Consider the following 24,498-nt stretch of genomic DNA (forward strand, 5'->3'; position numbering starts at 1 on the left):
TGGAATAGTTTCAGAAGGAATGGTTCCAGCTCCTCTTTGTATGTCTGGTAGAATTCGGCTGTGAACCCATCTGGACCTGGGCTTTTTTTTGGGTGGCAAGCTATTAATTGCTGCCTTAGCTTCAGCCCTTGTTATTGGTCTATTCAGGGTTTTGACTTCTTCCTGGTTTAGGGTTGGGAGGATGCAAGTGTCCAGGAATTTATCCATTTCTTCCAGGTTTACTAGTTTATGTGCATAGAGTAGTTTGTAATAATCTCTGATGATGGTTTGTATTTCTGTGGAATCTGTGGTGATATCCCCTTTATCATTTTTTATTGCATCTATTTGATTATTCTCTTTTCTTTTTTATTAATCTGACTAGTGGTCTGTCTATCTTGTTGATCTTTTCGAAAAACCAGCTCCTGGATTTATTGATTTTTTGAAGGTTTTTTTTTTCTGTCTCTGTCTCCTTCAGTTCTGCTCTGATTTTAGTTATTTCTTGTCTTTTGCTAGGTTTTGAGTTTTTTTTGATCTTGCTCCTCTAGCTCTTTCAATTTTAACGATAGGGTGTTGATTTTAGATCTCTCCTTGCTTCTCTTGTGGGCATTCTCTCCTTGCTTCTCATGTGGGCATTTATTGCTACATATTTTCCTCTAGAGATTCCTTTAAATGTGTCCCAGAGATTCTGGTATGTTGTGTCTTCGTTCTCGTTGGTTTTGAAGAACATCTTTATTTCTGCCTTCATTTCATTGTTTATCCAGTCAACATTCAGGAGCAAGTTGTTCAGTTTCCATGAAGCTGTGTGGTTCTGAGTTAGTTTCTGAATTCTGAGTTCTAATTGATTGCACTGTGGTCCAAGAGACTGTTTGTTACGATTTCTGTTCTTTTGCATTTGCTGAGGAGTGATTTACTTCCAATTATGTGGTCAATTTTAGAGTAGGTGTGATGTGGTGCTGAGAAGAATGTATACTCTGTGGATTTGGGGTGGAGAGTTCTGTAAATGTCTATTAGGTTTGCTTGTTCCAGGTCTGAGTTCAAGTCCTGGATATGCTTGTTAATTTTCTGTCTCATTGATCTATCTAATAATGACAGTGGAGTGTTAAAGTCTCCTACTATTATTGTGTGGGAGTCTAAGTCTCTTTGTAAATCATTAAGAACTTGCCTTATGTATCTGGGTGCTCCTGTATTGGGTGCATATATAGTTAGGTTCATTAGCTCTTCTTGTTGCATTGATCCTTTTACCATTATGTAATGTCCTTCTTTGTCTCTTTTGATGTTTGTTGCTTTAAAGTCTATTTTATCAGAGATGAGAATTGCAACTCCTGCTTTTTCTTGCTATCCATTTGCTTGGTAAATCTTCCTCCATCCCTTTATTTTGAGCCTTTGTGTATCCTTGTACGTGAGATGGGTTTCCTGGATACAGCACACCAATGGGTTTTGGCTTTTTATCCAATATGCCAGTCTGTGTCTTTTGATTGGGGCATTTAGTCCATTTACATTTAGGGTTAATATTGTTACGTGTGAATTTAATCATGCTATTTTGATGCTAGCTGGTTGTTTTGCCCATTAGTTGATGCAGTTTCTTCATTGTGTTGATGCTCTTTACCATTTGGTATGATTTTTGAGTGGCTGGTACTGGTTGATCCTTTCTTCGTTTAGTGCCTCTTTCAGGAGCTCTTGTAAAGCAGGACTGGTGGTGATGAAATCTCTGAGTACTTGCTTGTTTGCAAAGGATTTTAGTTTTCCTTCACTTATGAAGCTAAGCTTGGCTGGATTTGAAATTCTGAGTTGAAAGTTCTTTTCTTTAAGGATGTTCATATTGGCCCTCACTCTCTTCTGGCTTGTAGGGTTTCTGGTGAGACACCTGCTGTGAGTCTGATAGGCTTCCCTTTGTGGGTAACCCTACCTTTCTCTCTGGCTGCCCTTAGCATTTTTCCTTCATTTCAACCCTTTTGAATCTGACAATTATGTGCCTTGGGGTTGCTCTTCTTGAGTAATGTCTTTGTGGTTTTCTCTGTATTTCTGGACTTGAATATTGGCCTGCTTTGCTAGGTTGGGGAAGTTTTCCTGGATAATATGCTGAAGAGCATTTTCCAGCTTGGATTCATTCTCTCCGTAACATTCAGGTATACCTATCAAACGTAGATTAGGTCTTTTCACATAGTCCCACATTTCTTGGAGACTTTGTTCATTCCTTTTTACCCTTTTTTCTCTAATCTTGCCACCTCATTTTATTTCATTGAGTTGATCTTCCACCTCTGATATCCTTTCTTCTGCTTGGTCAATTTGGCTGTTGAAACTTGTGTATGCTTCGCGAAGTTCTCGTGTTGTGTTTTTCAGCTCCTTCAATTCACTTATATTCCTCTCTAAGTTGTTTATTCTTGTTAGCATTTCATCAAATCTTTTTTCAAGGTTCTTAGCTTCTTTGCATTGGGTTAGAACATGTTCTGTTAGCTCACAGAAGTTTCTTATTACCCACCTTCTGAAGCCGGATTCTGCCAATTTATCACACTTATTCTCCATCCCACCTTGTTCCCTTGCTGGTGAGGAGTTGTGATCCCTTGTAGGAGGAGAGACGTTCTGGTTTTGGGTGTTTTCATCCTTTTTGCACTGGTTTCTTCCCATCTTTGTGGATTTATCCACCTATAGTCTTTGTAGTTGTTGACTTTCAGATTGGGTCTCTGAGTGGACGTCCAGTTTGTTGATGATGAAGTTATTTCGTTCTGTTTCTTAGTTTTCCTTCTAACAGTCAGGCACCTCTGCTGTAGGACTGCTGAGGTCCACTCCAGGCCCTGCTTGCCTGGGGGTCACCTGCAGCGACTGCAGAACAGTAAGGGTTGCTGCCAGTTTCTTCTTCTGCTATCTTTGTCCCAGAAGGATACCCACCAGATGTCAGTCTGAGCTCTCCTTTAGGAGGTGACTTTTTGGATATATGGTGGTCAGGGAGCTGCTTGAGGAGACAGTCGTCCTTTATAGGAGGCCAGGTGTTGAGCTGTGAGCTCTGTTGTTCATTCAGAGCTGCTGGGCACGTACGTTTTCGTCTGCTGCAGCAGAAGTCATAAATCCCCCCCTTTTTTTTTTTCCCAGGTGCTCTGTCCTGGGGAGTTAGGGCTTTATTTATGAGTTTCTGTTGTGCTGCTGGCGTTTTTCAGGTCTCCCCTGCCCAGTGAGGAGGCAGCCTACTCACTGCCTGCAGAGGCTTTGCTGAACTGCTATGGGCTCCTCCTAGCTGCTGTGTGACCTTCCCTGCAATCCTGTTTATATGGGTGTAGTTAGAACTGCCTTAGCAATGGTGGCTCACCTCTATAATGGCAGATTCTCTGTAATGGCACGCTGCCTTGGCAATGGCGGGCTGCCTCAGCAATGGTAAACTACCTCTGTAGTGGTGGACTGCCTTGGTAATGGCGGATGCCCCTCCTCCACAGAGCTGGACCCTCCTGGGTTCAGCTGTGCTTGCTGTGAAACTCTTAATCCAGAGCTTTTCCGATTGCTGTTTTTTTTGGGGGGCGGGACCAGCTGAGCCTGATCACCTGGCTCCCTGCCTTGGAGCCCATTTTTTTTTTTTTTAGTTGAACGTTCGACTCTGCCTCCCAGGTGTTCCAGTCACCTGTTGAAAAGGCCCTGGGATCTATGTGATTTCCCAAGCGGCAACCCACTGTGCTGGCTGAAACAGCTGCGCTGAGATTTGTGGTGCTTTTTTGCCCAGGAATCTCCTGGCCTCGCTCCCTGTTTCAGTCCCCTTTTTATTCAGTTGAATGGGTGGCTCTGTCTCCCAGGAGCCCTAATCACTGGCTGAAATGGCACCTGGACCCGTGTATTTTGTATGGAGAACTTCTGTGCCCCGTGCCGACCAAAACAGCTCCGCCGGCCAAACCAGCCATGCTGGCCACCCGTGGGGCTCTTCCGCCTGGGAATTTCCTGGTCTGTGGGCAATAAAAATCCATCTGGAAATCCAGCGTCCACTCACCCTCCAGGCTTTTGCTGGGAGCTGCAATCCTGAGCTGCTCCTAATTGGCCATCTTGGATCCGGCAATAGTTTAATCTTTTGAAAGGAGGGATGATGTGTAATTAATACTTCTAGTACCTAGCATGCTTTCTGTACATAGTATTTTAATAAATTTTTTGTTGAACAAGTAAAAGAGTCACTGCTCTGATAACCTGCCTTGTGTTGGCTCTCAGCCTGGCTTGTCCCTAGTCAGCTTCCCAGAGACAGAGTCTTGCCTTTTTTGCATAAGGTATTGCAGCTGTGATGAAGGCCTTCGGTCAGTCTTTCTGACAGCCTGCCTGGATTGCTGAATGTTACCTTGCCCCTGCTTTCTTCTTAGGTGTACACATGTCTGTTTCTCCTGGACTCCTCATTGACCCTCTTCACATGGACTTGCTGATGGAAGTACTGTCTCCTCACTCTCACTGTTCTCCTTTGATCTTGTACCTTAGCTTGTCCCTTGAGTAGGCCTGGAGTTTAGTCCAGGGAAGGACCAGGCAGGTAACCTGGTTTAGGCAGCTGTATCTGTTGCTGTAGAGATTTAAGAATAAGCTTGGCTGTCTTCAACAGGAGACACCAAAGAGTAAATTTTATCTTATTCATTGTTGACAGATGCAGTGTAGAAAGAGCATTGTTGGATTTGGAATCAGAAGATTCTTGTTGAAATAATTTTACTGCTTCTTAGCTTTGTTACCTTGGCAAATCAATTATTTGATTGTTCATTTATTTGTAAATTGGAACTAGTTATACTGTGTCTTCCTTTCTCATAGAGTTTTGGTGAGTTTATTCTTCGGTTTAAGTATGTTGACCTGCTGCATTCAGTTCTGTCTTTTTTTTTTAACCCCTTTTTAAAATATTTCCTTATGTATGGATAGAGTAGGGGTGTGACACATTTGCAGCTGAGACTTCCAGGGTATATGTGTTATAGATCAATGCAGAGTTGTGAGAAGGGAAAGGGTAGCTGGATATTTTGAGGGCTCTTTAAACTATTTCCGGTATGTTAGAGCTCAGGGCAGCATTTGCCAATGATGCTTTGATATGTGCTGGCAGTATGTTTTCTGACTGAAGTTTGCCCCCTCACAACATACACATTGCATGTATGCTTTCAACGTAGAAATTCTTAATGTGAATAGCCTTTTTTGGGGCAGAGCTTGAGATAGGCTTATAAGAATAGCATTGTGCTGTAGTCATACATTTGAATAGCAGTATTTTAGAAACATTAAATGGAAAACATCACGGGAAGCATTAACATTAAAAACTTCTCTCTTTAAGTTGTTTTGTTAAAGGTCTGCAAAAGTACTTCATGTTTTAAGGTTATTTCTTGAGTTACTGTCAGAATTGAATTTCACTGTCTTGTTAAGGGAATAAAGGGTTAATATAGTGTTGGAGTCCCTAGGCAAAGTTAATAGACTATAAGCAGTGTTTGTTCTACAAATATCTGAGCATTCTCTTTGTATGAAGTGCAGCTTAGGTGCTAGGGTAATAAATAAAGGTGAATAAATAATTGTTTAGCTTATAACTTCTACTGTTTATACTTGGGTTTTGAAGAAGGTTTTCCTCATAGAGGCAAAAAGGTTGGGAGGAGGTAGAGTGAGGGGAGACAAGTTTGAAAAGGTAATTTGGAACATGTGGAATGTGGATGTGACAATGCTGAATTATCCATCAGTGTGTCCACTGAGTAACTTTGGAGTCTAGGTGTTTTTGACTTGCCCTTTTCTCCCCTGTCCTTCACAAACATTTGTCTACAGTACAGTACTTCTATGATCCTCATCTCTTTGTTCATCTGACTGCAGCCTGCTTTACTGTTGTAATCCCTTGTTTGGCCTGCAGCAACAGTTTTCAAATCTTTTCGACTAGGTGCTACAGTAAGAAATACATTTTATTTTGTAGCCTGGCATGCATAAACTCCTAAACTCTCTGCTTCTCAGTTGAAACAAAAGTTTAAAAACCAATACTTAACATTCCTAAGCAAAATGAACTCTGATCTTTTTATTTCCATTTCTTTCTAATTTTCTTGTCTCCATTCTTTTTTTTAAAAAAAGGGTGATTGAATCCACTAAATTGATTTCATGACCCACAAATGGTTAACAGCTATAGCTAGAAAACCAAGCATTGGCCTACACAGAAACTAGAGGAGGTCATTTTCATTAGTGTGTATTCTTTATTATATATAGTTACATGTAGGAAACTCAGGTTAGAGTGCCACCTCTGCTATTTACTAGCTGTGTGACTTTGTGTAATTTAGGTAGCTTTTGAGCCTTGGTATAGGGCTAGTTTAAGGGACAAATTAAGTAAGATGCTTGGTAAACCATGCATTTATGATTTAGTGCTATGATTAGTAACATACCCTTTTAAAAACAGATATGATCTCGCAGTCTCATTGCTGGATATATACCCAAAGGAATATAAATTTTTCTACTGTTAAGACACATGCATTTATGGTTATTGCAGCACCATTTACAATTGCAAAAATGTGAAATCGATCTAAATGCTCATCAATGGCAGATTGGATAAAGAAAATGTGGTACATGTACACCATGGAATACTGTGCAGCCATAAAAAAGAACAAGATCATGTCCTTTGCAGGAACATGGGTGGAGCTGGAGGCCAATATCCTTAGCAAACTAACACAGGAACAGAAAACCAAATACTGCATGTTCTTACTTATAAATGGGATCTAAATGATAAGAAAACATGGACACAAAGAGGAGAAAAACAGACACTGGGACATACTTGAGGGTGATGGGTGGGAGGAGGGAGCATATCAGAAAAAAATATCTGTTAGGTACTAGTACTACGACCAGTACCTGGCTGAAATAATCTGTACACCGAACTCATGTGACATGAGTTTACCTATATAACAAACCGGCACATTAACTCTGAGCCTAAGATAAAAGTTAAAAAAAAATTGAGGTATGATTTACTTACAATATGATGCACCAGTATTGAGTATAATCTGATGAATTTTGACAAGCATATCCAATAATATGTGCGTTATTCGTGATATGAAATATTACCATTACCCCAAAAGGTTCCCTCTGTGCCCCCTTGCAGTCAATTCCCTTCTCCCATCCTGGCTTTTGACAAACACTTATCAGCATTCTGAACTTAGTTCAGTTTATTAGAATTTCATATAAATGGAGTCACACAGTGTGTTGACTTTGGGTCGGGCTCATTGTTTGGTAGTACTACAATTAGTTTAACTATTCAACAGTTTGGGTTGTTTCTAGTTTTTGGCCGTTATAAGTAAAGTTGCTATGAGCATTTGAGTGCAGTGTGTGTGTGTGTGTGTGTGTGTGTGTGTGTTTGTTTTTTGGTGGGAGTCATATAGTTAGTGTGTGTTTAACTTGATAAGAAACTGACAAATTGTTTTCCACAGTTACTAATAGTGAACATTTTTTATGTGCTTATTTGCCATTATTTTCTTGTTTAAATGTCTGTTACTAGAAATGAGACTATTCAAGTAATTTTTTTCTAAGTGAGCCTTGGTAGTTTATGTCTTTCAAGGACATAAATTTTACCAATATTGTTAAATTTAAATTTTTATCTATATTTTAAATTTTGCCTCTATTGTTGAACTTGTGGGCATAAAGTTGTTTGTGTTATCTTCTTATCTCTTTAATGCAGGATCTATATTAATTACCCCCTTTCCAATCCTCATATTGATAATTGATGTTTTCTGTGTTTTTTCCTCTGTAATTAGTCTGGCTAGAGGTTTGCCATTTTTATTGATCTCTTTAAAAACTAGCTTTTGTTTTCACTAATTTTCTTTATAGTTTTTTTGTTTTTGTTTGTTTAACCTTTATTATTTACTTTCATTATTTTTTTTTCTCTGATTCCTTAAGGTAGAAGTCTAAGACATTGATTTAAGACCTTTGTTTGCTAACATAAGATGTTTTTTTTTCTTTTGAGATGGAGTTTCAGTCTTGTTGCCCAGGCTGGAGTGCAGTGGCGCAATCTTGACTCATTGCAACCTCCGCCTCCTGGGCTCAAGCAATTCTCCTGCCTCAGCCTCTGTAGTAACTGGGATTGCAGGTGCTTGCTACCATGCCCAGCTAATTTTTCGTATTTTTAGTAGAGATGGGGTTTCACTATGTTGGCTAGACTGGTCTTGAACTCTTGACCTCGGCGATCCACCCGCCTTGGCCTCCCAAAGTGCTGGGATTACAGGTGTGAGTCATTCCAGCTGGCTAAAAGATTTTTTATAGTATAAATTTCCATCTGACAGCTGCTTTAGCTGCATCCCACAAAATTTCTTTGAATTGAGTATTTTTTAATTTTTAATTTTCTTTAACCCATGGTTATTGTGGTATGTGTTATTTAACTTTCAGATATTTAGGGATTTTCCTGATACCTTACTGTGTCTGATTTGTAATTTAATTCCTTCGTAGTCAGAGACTGTAGTTTGTATTAATTCTGTTTTTTCTAATTTTTGTCTTACTTTATGTCCCAGAATGTGGTCTATCTTGGTCAGTGTTTGTGTGTATTCTGGATGGTTGGTAGTGCTGTTGACATCTTTTGTATTCTTGTTGATTTTCTGTTTTTCTAATAATTATTGACAGAAGTGTTGAAGTTAGCAACTGTGATTTTAGATTTTATTTTTCCTGTTCGATCAGTTTTTGCTTCATGTATTTTGAAGCTTTGCAGTGAAGCACATACATACTTAAGATTGTTGTGACTTCTTTATCTTTCATAAATGACATTTTAAAATCACAAGTAATTTTCCTTAGTTTTTAGTTCTTGGAAATGTATTGGATTTACCTACTCTACTTGATGTAATTGTATGCTTCCTCTTTGGAGACCAAAGATTTCTTGACTTCTGTGACATCAAATTTTCTCAACTTCATACCCCTTTGACCTCTCATTATCTATCTGTATTGCATAATTTTTTCTTTTTGCCTTATTGTTTTTTTCTAAGTTGTTTTCCTGATTCTACTGTTCTTCTCAGTATGTAGTGTTTTACTTGGGTAATCACCTCTGAAGTTTTCAGCTAACCATGTATATCTCTGTTTAGGACCTTTTCCTCCAATTGAGAAATAATTCATTGGCCTACTGAATGACCTCAATGAATATCTCATCTATTCTAGAAGCTCTGTGTGTTCTAAGTTAAACCCTTTACTTTCCTTGTAAACTAATTTTATTCCTTATATTCTCTTAGAAAGTAGCTTCACCTTTCCAATATTTCTTTCTAATTATTACTTGAATCTCTTTTTTTCTTGGTTCCTTCTATCAGAGTGCTGGTCCCCTCATTTTTTCTTCTCTGAACTCTGGCAGCTTCCAATTGCTACCCAAAATACTATCTTCCCACACAGTTGTCAGAATGATCTGTCTACATTGCCTATCTGATCATGTTTTATGCTGTTTGAAACTACTTTAATTGCACCTGTTTTATATAGGTGAAATCTAACATGGCAGATAAAGCCTTACTGGCAGAACCCTGCCTCTCTAACCTGATAATGCATCTCTCATTAGCATGCAGAAACCTTCTAGGGAATAAAAAGATACAAGTTGCTGGAGAATTTACTTAGGGAGTGTAAAAACATAACTAGGGGGCTGGGTGCAGTGGCTCATGCCTGTAATCATAGCACTTTGGGCTGAAGTGGGAGGATTGCTTGAGCCCAGATGTTTGAGATTAGCCTGGGTAAGATGAGGAGACCCTGTCTCTACCACCCACAAGCCCACCAAAAAAAATTAGCTGTATGTGATGGTGTAGAGGCATGAACTTATAGTCCTAGCTACTTGAGAGACTGAAGCAGGAGAATCGTTTGAGCCAGGAGTTTGAGGTTACGGTGAGCTACGATTGTGCTACTGTACTCCAGTCTAGGTGACAGAGCAAAACCGTATCTTAACAAAACAAAACAACATAACTAGTGAATTATGTTTGCTAATTAGAAGAATTGTGTGTTAAGTTACGGTAAGGACTATGGAATTGTTAATAGTGTTCCAGATGTTTACTATGTAAATACATTTAATTGTAACACCAAGACTCTGAGTAAGCACTGTTGTTGTTCCCGTCTTTAAAGATGGGGAAACTGGGGGAAGAGAGAGATTAAGTAACTTGTTATGAGTCTTAAGGGGCCGTGGGACAACTCTGGCAGATTGGCTCCAGATAACATGATTTTTATCAAAAGCATTATACTGCCATTTAAGTACTATCCTTTACTCCACTGAGAGCACCAAGTGTAAAATCTAGAAGTATATCTTATTCTTTTCTTTTTTTTTTTTTCTTTTGTTCGTGAGACAGGGTCTTGCTTTGTCACTCAGGACAGCGGTACAGACACAGTTCACTGTAGCCCCAGCCTCCTGGTCCCCAGCTGAGACCCCTAAGTAGCAGAGACTACAGGCATATACCACTTTGCCTGGCTAATTTTTATATTTCTTTTTTATAGTGATGGGGTTTCTCCATGTTACCAAGGCTGTATCTCATTATTTTCTGCTTTTCCCTTGACGCCATCTGTTTGAGACACCTGACTTTTAAATGGAAAAGGAGAAATTGTATCAGAGCCATTGACCTTAATCCTGAGAAAATCATTATAATTGTAAAGACATACTATATCTAAGATGTTTTCTAAGATGAGAAATGAACTATTTTGAATGTTTCAAGTAAACAAAACTGAAAAAGATCTATCCCAAAGAAATAGTGAGGTGTTTGACTGAGAGGTCAACAGTTAAAGGATGTGAGATACTTTTAGTTGTAAAGGACTTGGGGAAACTTTTCTTTATGGAAAGCACCTCACAGATCTCGGAACAGCTGCAGCCTGCACCCAAATACAGATATAGGCTTTCTTCGTTCCCCTCAAAGTTACCTGGGGTACTGGGGTCATAGAGCCACTGTGGAAATCACATGCTGTGGAAGTTTTCACCTCACCATTCTCTCACCTCCTGACTTCTCTGGGCTTTCTTACTCGGTATAACTAACTGTTACCAAACAACTCTAGTACATTCCTGTGTGAATTCTGTGAAACTTCACTCAAAGATGAATGTAGCCTAACAGGACTGAGCTTTGTTTACCTGTACCTACCTAGATGTGATGTGCCTTGTGGGACATATGCTAAATTAGACATCATATTTATGAAAGAAAGGAAAATGACTTTAATTACCTAAATTTGTGCCTACCTTTAACATCAAGTAATAGAAGATAAGTCAGTAGCTTTTAAAAATAAAAGTTCAACCTAGAATCACTTAAAATAGTTTTATCTTATTGTTTTAGTAGGATATAAGGCTTTCTGTATTATAATTTATTTTCTATGTTTACTAACTTTTTATATTTCCCTTGGTAAGTTAATAACAACGAGTGATAAAAAGTATGACCTTCCCTTGTCTGTCCTACCACAGTTTTTCAGTAAAACTGTATATTCATATTATACTCTTCTGTGTAAAGTGGAAATACCAGCATGGACTGGGGTAACTGAATATAAAATACATCAAAACAAGTTGTTTTAAAGAACTTAAACTATTCACTTAGTCAGGTGGGCCTTTTTTAGCCTATAATGAGTTCATTAGGACTTCCTGTACTTAAATTTTCAGTAGTAATACTTAAGTACTATCTTAGAATCTTTAAATATTTATAGGATAGTTTAGAGGGCTCCTCCTCAAATCAGCACAAACTTGGGAATAAGATCAAGAGCTCTCAGAGTTGAACAAACTACGATGTAGTGGGGTGTACAGACTTGTTTATTCATTCTTTTGTCCACTCATTCATTAAGAATTTGTTAAGTGCCTACTACTGTTTTAGAAATAGAAATATGGAAAAAGAAGGTCTCTGTCCTCTGGGTACAGTAGAGAAATGGATGCATAGACAATCAGTAGTTTTAGTGTGGTGTGATGGGGGCTGGAAAGTTAATTCGATCTTGGAAGACTTTATGTGAAGGCGACTTTTCAGCTGAGTTTTGAAGGACTGGTTGGATTCTGGGCTGCAGGAGTTGGTGTAATTTTTTACTCCTTCATAATTTTCCTTCTGGCATACCAATGAAATGGATTTGTAGTGAAAGCATGTCAGGTTGGCAAGAAGAAAGCAATTATTGATGTCTTCAGATGATTTTTGTGTATAGATAATATAGGTCTATGTTCTTTAAAATAAAATGTAATATATACAGAGCTAATTTACATTACCTTTCAAGTATGTGGTATTAATGTTTAAATATATGCAGTTAGAATTATACTTTTGAGTAGATGCATAGTTAGAACTTTGGGGATTTCTTGAATGTTAAATTTTTTTTCACTGATGTTTGTGTTCCTTTTTGAATGGATATTTTTCTTACTACCTGATATCATGATATTAAATAACAAATTTATGCTTCTTTTTAGTGTAGGGGACTATAAATTATCAGTGTTAGGAAGAGGCTGGGTTTTCCTATTTGGTATATAAAAGACATAACACCTGGCATTCTACCTGATATGCTATGTTAATTATTTTTTATTTAGAATATTGTTGAGAAAAATTTAGCAAGGCAAGAAGCAATGGCTGTGGTGTTCCGGGCCTGGAAGATACAAAGCTAATTAATTTATTCACTTAACAACAAATATTAATATAACATCCACTACATGTTTAGAACTGTGGTAAATTCAGAGATGGTTTTAGTGAATAAAATGATACCTGTTCTCAAGGACTTAAAAGTCTGGTTCAGTAAACATATATGTTCACAAGCAGTTAAAGAATTGTATACATATTATATGATGCAAACACTAGGTCTTTGAGCCTCTAACCTAGTCTTAAGGAATCAAAATGGGCTCTAACATGAGCTATAGAGTTTAAGTTGGGAGCTGAAGACTGAGTTGAAATTAGCCAGGTAAGGGGATGGGGTATGAGGTGTGGGTAGGTATTAGGCACAAGAAACAGCCTGTGCATGTTTAGACGGCTCTAAGTTGTTCATTATTTCTAGATCATACAGTTTAAGGTGGCGGAGTGGTGAAGAGATTGTCTAGAGAGGAAATAGGTTCAGATCAAGATGGATCTTTGAGCCAGGAATTTCATCCTTTGAGTAATGAGGGGCTATTGAAAGAGTTTAACCACAGGAGTGAGGGGCATGATTGGATTTACATTTCAGGAGATTGAGTGGTGTTGGGGTAGATAATTGCTGTAGCATGGTAGGGGGAGAGGGTGGTGAAGAGATGGAGGCAGGTTAGAAGTGGCCTGAGCTAGTGGCAGTAGGGACAGAGAGAAGATGAATTAAGGAGGGGCAGTCCACATGGTATGGTTTATTTCTTTATTAATTTTCATTACAGTTATCACAATTCAAATCACCTTCAGCAGAGCTGAGTCATAATCAATTCATATCATCAGTAAGTACCCCTTTGCTTCTCTCACCATTCAGGTGCATTCAGTCTTCTAATCTGATATTATCTCTCAAGTCCTCCAGGCTTCCCAAACCCTCCTACTTTGCCCTTTGGAACTCAAATTCTGTCATCGTCTTTGAATGTTCTCTTTCCTCCTTGCAGTAGTTGAAACATGGATGTTCTTTGATGGCTTTATTTTCCTCGTGGCTTCTTACTTCAAAAGCTTCCAGCTCTCTTTGAAGCATAAACCATCAGAGTATACAACCTGTTGGTTCCTCCTTGTTGGTGGTCTCAACTGTAGGTCTTCTAGTCCCTCCCACTGATTCACTGAAGGCATTGGAACTTGAGTTACTTTTTTCTTTTCCACCACAGTTTCTGCTATTATTTTTATCACCTACCGGGGGTTCTTAGCTTGTGATCTGTGGACCACTAAAGGGTCATGGTGTCCTTGAAGAAAAAATTAAATCATTTTTTTCTTTAATCTGTAAATGAAATTTAGTATTTCTTTCAGTTATAGGAAAAAAAACCTATCAGCATACCAGAAAAACCCACAGTAGTACTTGACCTGTGACTTTATCACCAACAGAAATCACAGATATTTTCAAAGCACTGTAGTTACTGAAGATATTTCAAAATATGGTTTGCATTTGACACTATATTGAAATTGGACTTGCCATTACCTTTGTTATTTAATGCAATAGTGAAGAACGTTGATATATTAAAATTTATTAGTATTTTGATTACCTCATTTTACTTTAGTTCTTCATATGTATATATTTTAGACATTTAAAAGTATTCTATGAGGAATTCTGTATTAATATTCTATTGCTGTATAACATTTCTCAAAACTTTGTGGCTTTAAGTAATGATAAACACTTGGTATTTCAGTTTCTTGCATCAAAAATTTTGAAACAGCTTACAGGATGATTCTGATTTGAGGTCTTTGATGAGATTATAATCATCTGAAGCCTTGATGGGACTCGAGTATCCATTTCCAAAGTGGCTCACTCATGACTGGCAAGTGGGTGCTAATTGGTGGGGTGAGGTCTCAGTTCTTCCCTTTGCAAGCATCTCCAAATGCTGCTCCATGCATGACAGCTGGCTTTAGAACACATATTGCATGTTGTAACTTATTTTCAAGCAACTGAAGAAATTTTAAGAACATAAATGTGTTTTTCATTTAGTAATATTAAAATACTATGTGAAACCCAAATGTGGACGAAATATTATAAGTAGATGATCAAGTATTTTTTGGTAGGGAGGGAACAGTAAGTTTTGGTCTTTTCAAAGAAGGCTCTGGCTAAAGAACTTCTTATAAATTTCACTAAAACACACATTAAGAGCTGAAAAAAACAAATTTCTAACACTGAGAAACATCAAAGTCAGAATGATGGAATGGTAGGAATTGCTCCTGGGTGATAAGTCTGTGGCCTAAAACTGGCCTCGGATTATCATATCTGCAAGATTGAATGGTCAGTTTTTCTCTCCATGATGATATATATCTTTGTACCAGTGATGTCACTAGTGCTTAAACGTAAAGACCATGGAACAAGCAGACATACTGCTTAGCAGTTAACATTACTATAATTTCATATCAACATCACAAGTTCCCTGTTGTACTCCCATTCCAAAGCCCCTTTTAAGGTACTTTTCTGCACTCTTGAATTAATCATTCATTCCTGTTGCTAGTTCACTTGGCTTATTTTCTTGGGGGCCTTTACAATATTGTACCTTAAATTATGATCCTTTATTATATATTTTTCTTTCAAATGGTAGGCACCTGCAGGGATGGTAACTATATTTTATGTATTTTATCATCTAGTAATTGCTCATGCATTCATACCTTCAACAAGTATTAATTGACTCACTGCTAGCTATCAGGTAGAAACAGTGCATATATGCTGGAAGGAAGGTTGTGGCATAACCTGCTTATCTGGCGCAGAAAGAGAGAGCTTATGGAATGCCATGCTCTGTGCTCAAGGGAGGAATGCCTCTTGGAAGCACAAGAATGCGACCAGACTTGCTGGCTCCTATCTGCGACCTCTCTAGCTTGTTTAATGATTAAATCTAGAATAAAATTTGTTCTATATGCCTCAAAGGAAATGCCAAACCTCTGTAGCTATCTCCCCCCACACCCCTACCACATACTTGCTTTGTGTTGTACACCAATAAATGGTGTGGGTCTTCAGAGCTTGGGGCTTTTGCAGCCTCCATACTCGAGTTGGCCCCCTGTTCCCCACTTTATGCACTCTTGTCTTTTCTCATTCCTTTGTCTCCATATCTCTTGCAACCCCTACAGTCCATGTCAGGGCTGGTCCCTGACACATATAGGCTCCATATACAACGTGACTGTAATGGTTATCTGTTGGTATGTAACAAATTGCCCCAAAACTTAATGATTTTAAATAGCAAACATTTATCATCTCATACCACTTCCGTATGTCACGAATTTGGTAGTTGCTTCGCTGGGTGGTTCTGGGTTGAGGTCTGCCTTCAGTTTGCAGAAAAAATGTTGGCTGGAGCTATGATTGTGTCAAGGCTTGAATGGGACTTCCAGGATGGCTCACTCACATGGCTGTTGGCAAGAAACCTATTTATCTTTGGGTGAAGTCCTCCATTTTTTGTCAAGCTCTTTGCCTCCCCTTAGGAGTTCTTGAGTGTTCTCATGATCTGGCAGCTGGCATATTCCAGAGTCAGTGATCCAAGAGGGAGCAAAACAAAGGCTGTAAAATCTTTTATGATCTAGTCTTGAAAATTGCACTCCATAATTTCCACAAAATCCATTGGTTACGTAAGTCAGGATCACTGGGCCATCTTAGAGACTGGCTGCCACAGTGATTAAGACAGTTGACGGTTTGTCTAGCATGGCACTTATATTTTAGCTTGAAAGAGACATAATTAACAATTAGAAAATAAATGAGATAATTACAGATTTTCATAAGTCATGTGAAAGGACATAATAAGAGAACGTACTGTGTGCTGTGATCGAGAAGGGGTGGATACATGCACTACTTTAGATAGAGTGGTTAGGGGAGGCATTTCATCCAAAGCTGAGAGTGAATAGTACTTTTATTTCCTGTTAATACCTCTCTGTGATGGGTACTATCATGGAAGGTTTGTTGGGCATGAATCTGAGGTCAGACTCCAGAGCCTTGTTTGTTTTCAATCAGTAAGTTCCCAGGTTAGTAATAAAGTTAACTATGTTAGCTGTTAGGTTTTTCCCTCCTCTTAAATATAGTTTAAAATTGCATGAAAATAAATAGATAATTTCAAGCAGTATATTTTTCTGTATTTTAGATATGTATTTGGATAGAATTGATTCTATAATGAGAAGGAACTTTTATTTGCTTAATAATTCTCCTGGATTACATGAAAATTTCTACTCCCTTCTGGGTTCTATTGAAGTATGTTTATGATCATACATAGTTTTTCATACTTGTGAAAAAGATGACTAATTATATTTTCCTTTTCTTTTAAATAAAAAAAATTACTTCCCTTTTGGGATTTAAGATATTGTAACATTGAAAACCTCAAACACTGAGTTTTCACTCTCACAGTAATACACTGTAGCTAAAAATTCAGAGATTTTTTGAACCTGTTTTTTGTTCAATTAATTTTATTTAAACTGTCATTACTGATTATCAGTGTGATTACTCAGTATGAGATAATACTCAGTAGGGTGCTCATTTAGCTTCCCCTGAAGATAAGTGATATTAATTTATAAAACTTAGTATACCCCAGACACAGTCAAAGCCATATTAATTAAGTGTGGTATACCACCTCCAAATGGCATTATAACAGAATCTCCTCTGTCTTGCATGTGTTTAACTAGTTCTTCAACAAAGGCAAATAGTTTGTATATTTCACCTCTCTGTGTTGTGTTTCTTGCTCAATTTTAAGAGAATAATTTTGTATAAAATTATGAAAATTTTACATGCAAATAAAAAGTGCACAAACTATGATACACACAAACAACCCCCAGCCAAATTGCCAAATAAAAGATAACCAATATTGGGGGATTCCTGTCATATATTTATGTAAAAGAGTATTTTTAAGTTTACTCAAGTGTTCCATGGTGCCTTGGTTTAAGCAAGTTGTGTGTGCAATTTCATGAAAGATAAATTAGGAGTGATTTTTCCATGTGTGAATGGAGTCATAGTAACCTCTCTTTTAAAAAAATGAAACTTCTTTTAAAACATTTAAAATGATTTGATAGTAAAGCTCACTTTGCACCTAGCTTTGTTAAAGTGCCCAGATTTTGTAGAATCTACCTGGAGTGCTCAATAGAGCATGGAATGCTTTTACCTTTAGCCTGAGGTATTCACTAGATTCAAGTTGCTATTCCAGTATGGGAGGAAGGATTGTACTTATTTTTCTTTTATGATTCTTTCCTTATCTTTTTCTTTTATCCTTTAGTATCTGGGAAAAGAAATAAAAGCATAATATTGAAAATATGAAATACTGATTGATCCTTTTATATCTCATATACTATTTTGACCACTGTGGATTTAGAAACTAGAAGAAGGGAATGCTAATTTTTCCTATCTTGCCTTCATCCATCTATACTAGTGGTAATGTTCAAAATTTTTTTTCCATTTGGGTAAAATTTATCCTTTCCCTGGAGTTTTAGGTGCTAAGCATATGGGGTAGGTATGATAATTATATTTTATTATTAATGTTATTACTTTTACAAATTATATTATTGATAAAAGTGTAGTTTTACTCCTGAAAACATAAAGGGATGATTTTTTTCCTATGTCCTATTTTTGAGCTCAGTGCTGTGAAATTGTTAGGTATAAAAATGTTTTGCAGCTTCTTCTTTATTTTTTAGGCATGCAGTTTCCTCACTGTAAGGATTAAACAAATGTATTCAACCTGATGCTGCATTTCAAGCCCTTAGCTGGTGCTTGACATATAGAAAAGGCTCAGTAAATATTAGTAAAAATATTGTTAATTTTTATGACTTTTAGAGATTCTTATTTTAAAAAGTTTTGGTTTTTGGTGAAAACTAAGATTTTATATCTTCTGTCACTCTTAGAGCCATTAGGTTATGCATTTACAAATTAGCTTGTGAGGTGCTTAAGCTTATTATTCCCATTTATTGACATGTTTACATTTATAATATTGATGTTGCATTAATGAAGTTTTGCTTAATTTCACTTCATTATAAGTTTGGCATATTAATTATGTTACACTTTTTTAAATTTGGGTGCGTGCATGCGTGCGTGCATGCGTGTGTGTGTGTGTGTGTGTGTGTGTGTGTGTGTAAAGAGCCAGATAGTTTCTGTGCTCAGGAATTGATATTATCTGTACAGAAATGATGGCAATGAAGTACTGACTTGGGAGATAGTTAACCAGTCCCATTTCCTAAAACAGTTTTTCTTGTTTGTTTCTCTCTGTTATTTTTTTAAACAAACATTAATAATCAGAGTACAAATGTACATAGAGATATAACTTCTGGACATATATTCATGTGGAGACAGTTTTATGTTTCTGAGTGATTCCAAAGTAGGAAACACTTATGGTGGTTAGATGCTACTCTTTTTTGCTGTTATAATACATTTAACATCCCTCCTGCATTTTCTGTATAGCTATATAATTATTTGTTTATGTGCTTGTCTCCTCCACTTGATAATTATTTAAGGTAAGTCTTATATTATAGCTCATTTATCTTTGTATCACCAACATCTAATAGACAACTGTCCATTGCACTTCATTTCTCTTTTGTAGATCTGGGATTTTATCCCAGAACAAGTTAAGAAAAAGTTATATGTGTATCAGTTCCTTACAGCCTGAAAAACTTCTTTTACACTTTTTAGTACAGGTCTGCTGGAGACAGATGATCTCAGTTTTTGTCTGAAAGTGTCCTTCTTTTGCTTATACTTATGAAAGGCAGTTTCATTGGTTATAGAATCCCAGAATAACAGTATAGTTGATCCTGCAACAACATTCATTTGAACTGCGCAGGCCCCTTTACACAAAGGCTTTTTTCAAAGAAATACATTGGAAATTTTTGGAGATTTGCAATAATTCGAAAAAACTTGCAGGCAAACTGATTAGAAATACCGAAAAAGTTAAGAAAAAGTTATATATGTTTTGAATATATTTAAATAATAGTCTTTTCTCAATACCACAATATTTACAAATCTATCATAAAAAGTTAAAATTAATCAAAACTTAGGCACACAAACATGAACTAAAGATGGTGTCATTTGCAGTCAAGAGAAATGTGAACAAATGTAAAGATGGAGTATTAAACTATAACTTCATAAAATTAACTGTACCACATACTATACTACTGTATTAATGTTGTAGTCACCTCTGGTTGCTATTCCGGTGAGCTCAAGTGTGTTGAGCATCTACTTAAAATGTCATGTGACACTAATCATCTCCGCTTGAGCAGTTAATCTCTCCAGTAAATTGCGTATTACAGTAAAAGCTGATCTCTTGCAGTTCTTGAGTATTTTTCATCGTGTTTAGTGCAATACCATAAACTCTGAGTAACACCACGGGACCCATACAAAGTGCCACTAGTGATGCTAGACGTGCTCCCAAGAATCAGAGAAAACTCATGATATTACAAGAAAAAGTGAATTGCTTGATATGTGAATTGTATAGATTGAGGTCTGAGGCTGTGTTGGTGACCATTTCAGCAGACAATTTACCTTGTGAACAGATGATATAAACTTACAGTATTGATATAGTATAGTATTGTAAATGTGTTTTCTCATGATTTTAATAACGTTTTCTTTTATCTAACTTATTGTAAGAATACAGTAAGTACATATAACATACAACAATGTATTAATTGGCTGTCTGTGTTATTGGTAAGGTTTGCTGTCAACAGGAGGCTATAAGTACTTAAGTTTCTAGGAAGTCTAAAGTTATATGTGGACTTTGGCCTAATCCCTCTGTTGTACAAGAGTCAACCCTACCTTTCTTTCAGCACATCAAAGATGCCATTCGTTGTTTTTTGCCACCATTGTTTCTGGTGAGAAATTAGCTGTCATATCATTTTTTCCCCATGTATATAATGTATTTTTATTTCTCTGGCTGTACTTGTATGGTTTTCTGTTTATTTTTAACTTTCAGCAGTTTGACCATGAAGTGCTAGGGGTAGGGGCGTGTCTTTGTCTGTGCCTGTGTCTGTGTTTTGTATTTTTGGGTTTTGCTGAGCCTCTTGGATCTGTGAATTAAGTTATACATATATATTTAATCAGTTTTGGAAAATTCTTAGTCATTCTCTTCTGAAATATTTCTTCTGTGCCATTTCCATTCTCTCTTCTGCCTCTGAACCCCAATTACACTTGTGTTGCAACATTTGATGTTGCATTGCAGATCTTAACTGTTTTTTTTTAAATCTCATTATTTTGTTTGTGTTTGAGTTTGGAACTTTCTATTGATCTGGGTTTAGGTTCACTGATTCTTCCTCAGCTATGTCTATGTTACTGTTAAGCTCATCCAAAAAAACTCTTCATTTCTGATATATTCTTCATTTATAATTCATCTGTTACTTTTTATTAAAATAGTTTCTGTGACTTCGCTGCTGAAATTATCCATCTCATATGTAATGTCCACTCTTCATTATGTCCTTTCGGGAAAAGAGAATGCCCATTTTAGGGTTAATGTAGAGTTCTCTTTTGTTTTCAGTTCTACCTCTGGCTATTTCTTCAGGAAATCTCTGTGACCAGGTACCCTGCCCCAGCTTTAGATGGCACTATGGCATGCTCTTTGAAAGTCCAGAATGTGTCATGGGGATTTATCTCTAGTCTTTTGCCTAGTCTATGGCCTTTGGAGGGCAGCTGTTTGCATATGCCTCACAGAATATTCATACAGCTTTCCTGTTCTGCTCCAAGCCATTGGCATACTACTCCATTCAGTTGGTGAAGACTGGGGGAAAGCGTTGGTAGGTGGGTGAAGACTTGCCATAGGGCTGGGACTTCATGTGGGGCTCCTTGAAATTCTAATGCTAGCACCCATGCAGCTCTCAATATTTCTTTAATGCCATGCCAGCAACCCATGCAACTATCAATATTTCCTTAAAAATTTGGCTGACTTTTCTTTACCCTTGTTTAACTTATTCTGCTTCCTCAACTGTTTGTCAGGGATAGGAGCAGCTTGTCATTTTCTGGTATTTTATTCTTGTAGGTTTCTTTGGGTCCTCAGTTTTTGCTTGGGTGGACAACAACAACAAAAATACTTTATGTGTTTTCTGGTTTGTTTCGGTTGTTAGAATGAGAGCAGTGGTGTTTTTTGACAACTTTCTAAATCCTGCAGGAAGTTGTCGTATTCTTAGTACTTAATGTTTAAGTGATGTTAGATGGACCACGGGTGAATGCAGTACACAGTGTTTTTCCTAGACGTTACCTTTATAGTAAATTTAGAAACCTGTTTTGAAAGATAAATATTATCTGTATGTCTCATTATTTGAAGAAATCCTATTTCTTTAGTGATTTGAGTAATCACTACTGTGACTTATTGTCCTTTTACATTGAGACTTTGAGGTATCAGATATTTTTAATGGCTATACTAACTCTGTCCAATAAAACTGTTTGCAATGATGGAAATGTTCTATATGTATTAGTATGCTAGCCACCAGCCACCTGTGGCTCTTGAACACTTGAAATGTGGCTAGTTCAATGAAGGAACTGAATTTTCAATATCATTCAATTTAATTTAATAATCCTACATAGCTAGTGGCTACCATAATGAATAGTACAGGTCTGTATACCGTGTACATGGTGAAGACAGTAGATTAAAAATGTATGCAGCAATGATGAAAAACTCGTGGAATCACTGATTGTGCTGTTTGAGTGTACTTCTGTTCTTGATGCCTGCTTCAGCTTAAGACTTTTTGCATTTTTGATTGTTGAAACATTGTATGAGTCATGAACTGTATGAGTCTGGGTTCTTTATGAGCAATAGAACTTGTGAAATTCAAATAATTTTGAATGAATGAATACTTAGCTTTGTAAACTAATATCTGTGCTTTTTTGAATATCAGCAAGCTATTTGATGATCTAGTTGTAGAAGAAATCACATTCAACAAAAATCTAGCTTTATTTCCAAAGGTTTTCACCATTCTGCCCTGTAGATATTCAAAAAGTTCACATACATACCAGCCTGAACAAAGATAAATAGTTTATCAGGCCAATAAGCTATGAAGATATAAGTAGAATTCAATTCCTAACAATTTCTAAATCATGTTCCCCTCACACCCCCACTCCAAGAGATAGTATGCATTATGGAAAGGGCAATAGGCAAAAGGGACCAGGAGGGGGTGGGGGATGGGACACTGAGTACTAGTTTGGTGCCAACACTAAATTATCTAAGTAATCTTTCTAAAACGGCTTAATTTCCTAACATATAAAGCAGAGGGTTTATATATTATTAGAATGTCAAATTTATGTATGGTTTGAAGATTAGAAGGAATCTTTCAAGGTTGTCTGATCTCTCTTCGATCTGTAGTTAGAATGGTTCCTGAAAAATTTTTACCACTGTTTGTTATTATTTTTAATTTTCAATGTCCAACGTTGAATGCCTCTTGATGAAATCACAATGATGACGTGTTTGGCCCTCTTTGTTTTTCTAATTTTTAAGATGAGATAAAAGTTGAGAAAGGAAATACTCACGTTTGTCGTTCTGTCTTTCTTTGTAGCTGGACAAATTTGCCAGCATAAGAATTCCAGGCAGCAAGAAAGAGAGACCTCCACTTCCCAACCTGAAGACTACATTTGCAAGCAGTGATTGCTCTGCAGCACCCTTAGAGATGATGGAGAACTTTGCAAAACCACTGTCAGAGAATGAACTCTTAGAACTTTTTGAAAAAATGATGGTAAGAATTTTGATTCTTTAGGAAATGTTTGAGGAAAAACCCTTAGCCTTTGCTCATCTTAATGGAATTCTAAGCATTTTTGATATTCATATTCTGTGGGGCGATTTCCGATGTCACTTAAGATAGCACTTTAGCCACAAAGAGTTTTTGGATTACAAAAATATGAAATCTGAAGAAAAACAACATACCAGGTTTCAGTTTTGTAGTGAGTGCATAAAAACAAATAATCTAAAGTATTGAATGGTATATTTTTGTCTTGAGTAGATTATCTAAATCAGCGGTCCCCAAACTTTTTGGTACCCGGGACTGGTTTTGTTGAAGACAGTTTTTCCACGAGTGTTTAGGGGTTGGTGGAGATGATTTTGGAATGAAACTGTTCCACCTCAGATCATCAGGCATCAGCTGGATTCTGATAAGGAGCATGTGCAGTTCACCATGGGGTTTATGCTCCTCTGAGAGTCTAATGCCACTACTGATCGGACAGGAGGCGGATCTCAGCTGGTAATGCTGGCTGGCCTGCTGCTCACCTCCTGCTCACTTCCTGCTGTGTGGCCCAGTTCCTAACGGGGTTGGGGACCCCTGATCTAAGTGGTTTGAGTCCATTCCATGTTAAAATGATAGTCACTGTGCTCTATTGTTGGCATTGTTATGGGCTGGATCTTAGACCATCTTGTTTTATTCCTTAGTTTTTAGGATAACAAGGTTCTTCATGCAACACTTCTATCTGTAGAGACTTGAACTCACTTTTCAGTCTTTTTCTGGGCGCCTAACCTTTTTTTCGTTAGCCTTTGCCTCTGTTAATGAGGCTTCTACAAAGGTAACTCTCTTCACTACTATCTTTGAGGACTCAAGATCATAAAGTGCCCTTCGTTTTCTCTCATCTCTGTACTATATATATATTGAACCACTCACCTAAGTTGTCCATCCATGAGATTCCAGGATGATACTTTTATGGTTCACTTGTGGCTACTAGGTTAAAAACTTTCATCATGATTGAGGGTGGCATTTGAGTAAGTGGAGTAAGTAACCCATTGATGTTAAACATTTATGGAGGCCACATTTTACTTCCACAAGTTAAAAGTACCACTACCAAGTACAACTGAGTATAGTTTATGCTAGTTTTCTGTTACTCTTAGCTAGGAGAGTGCTAATAGAGGACAGATGAATATCAGCATTTTTGAAGTATTTACAGAATACCTTTTAAATAAGTAGGCCAGACCACTTGTTCATCCTTAAGCAGGTCTACCTATAGGCATTAGATTTTTGTGATAAAACCCTCACGGAGTGACTCAGCAGAATAAGATGAAATTGTTTTCTCAGGGCTGTCCAATTTGCTAAGGGTTGAGATAGCTATAATTAAGGCCTTTTTAAAAAATAAAGAACAGGGCTGGGTGTGGTGGCTCACGCCTGTAATCCCTGTACT

The 24,498-nt window shown here is 37.3% G+C and overlaps 1 protein-coding gene across 2 annotated transcripts in view; it reads left to right on the plus strand.

The window, feature by feature from the left end:
• Window positions 1–24,498, plus strand: part of DIAPH3 (diaphanous related formin 3) — a 503,028-nt gene that overhangs the window by 36,254 nt on the left and 442,276 nt on the right. For both annotated transcript variants that reach the window (XM_017538779.2, XM_017538781.2), the window contains one exon: window positions 22,899–23,075. In XM_017538779.2, coding sequence (XP_017394268.1) covers window positions 22,899–23,075 — 177 coding nt within the window. The remainder of the gene's footprint in view (window positions 1–22,898; window positions 23,076–24,498) is intronic.

This window comes from Cebus imitator, unplaced genomic scaffold (genome assembly GCF_001604975.1).
Source record: "Cebus imitator isolate Cc_AM_T3 unplaced genomic scaffold, Cebus_imitator-1.0 Scaffold114, whole genome shotgun sequence".
NCBI classification, from domain to species: domain Eukaryota; kingdom Metazoa; phylum Chordata; class Mammalia; order Primates; family Cebidae; genus Cebus; species Cebus imitator.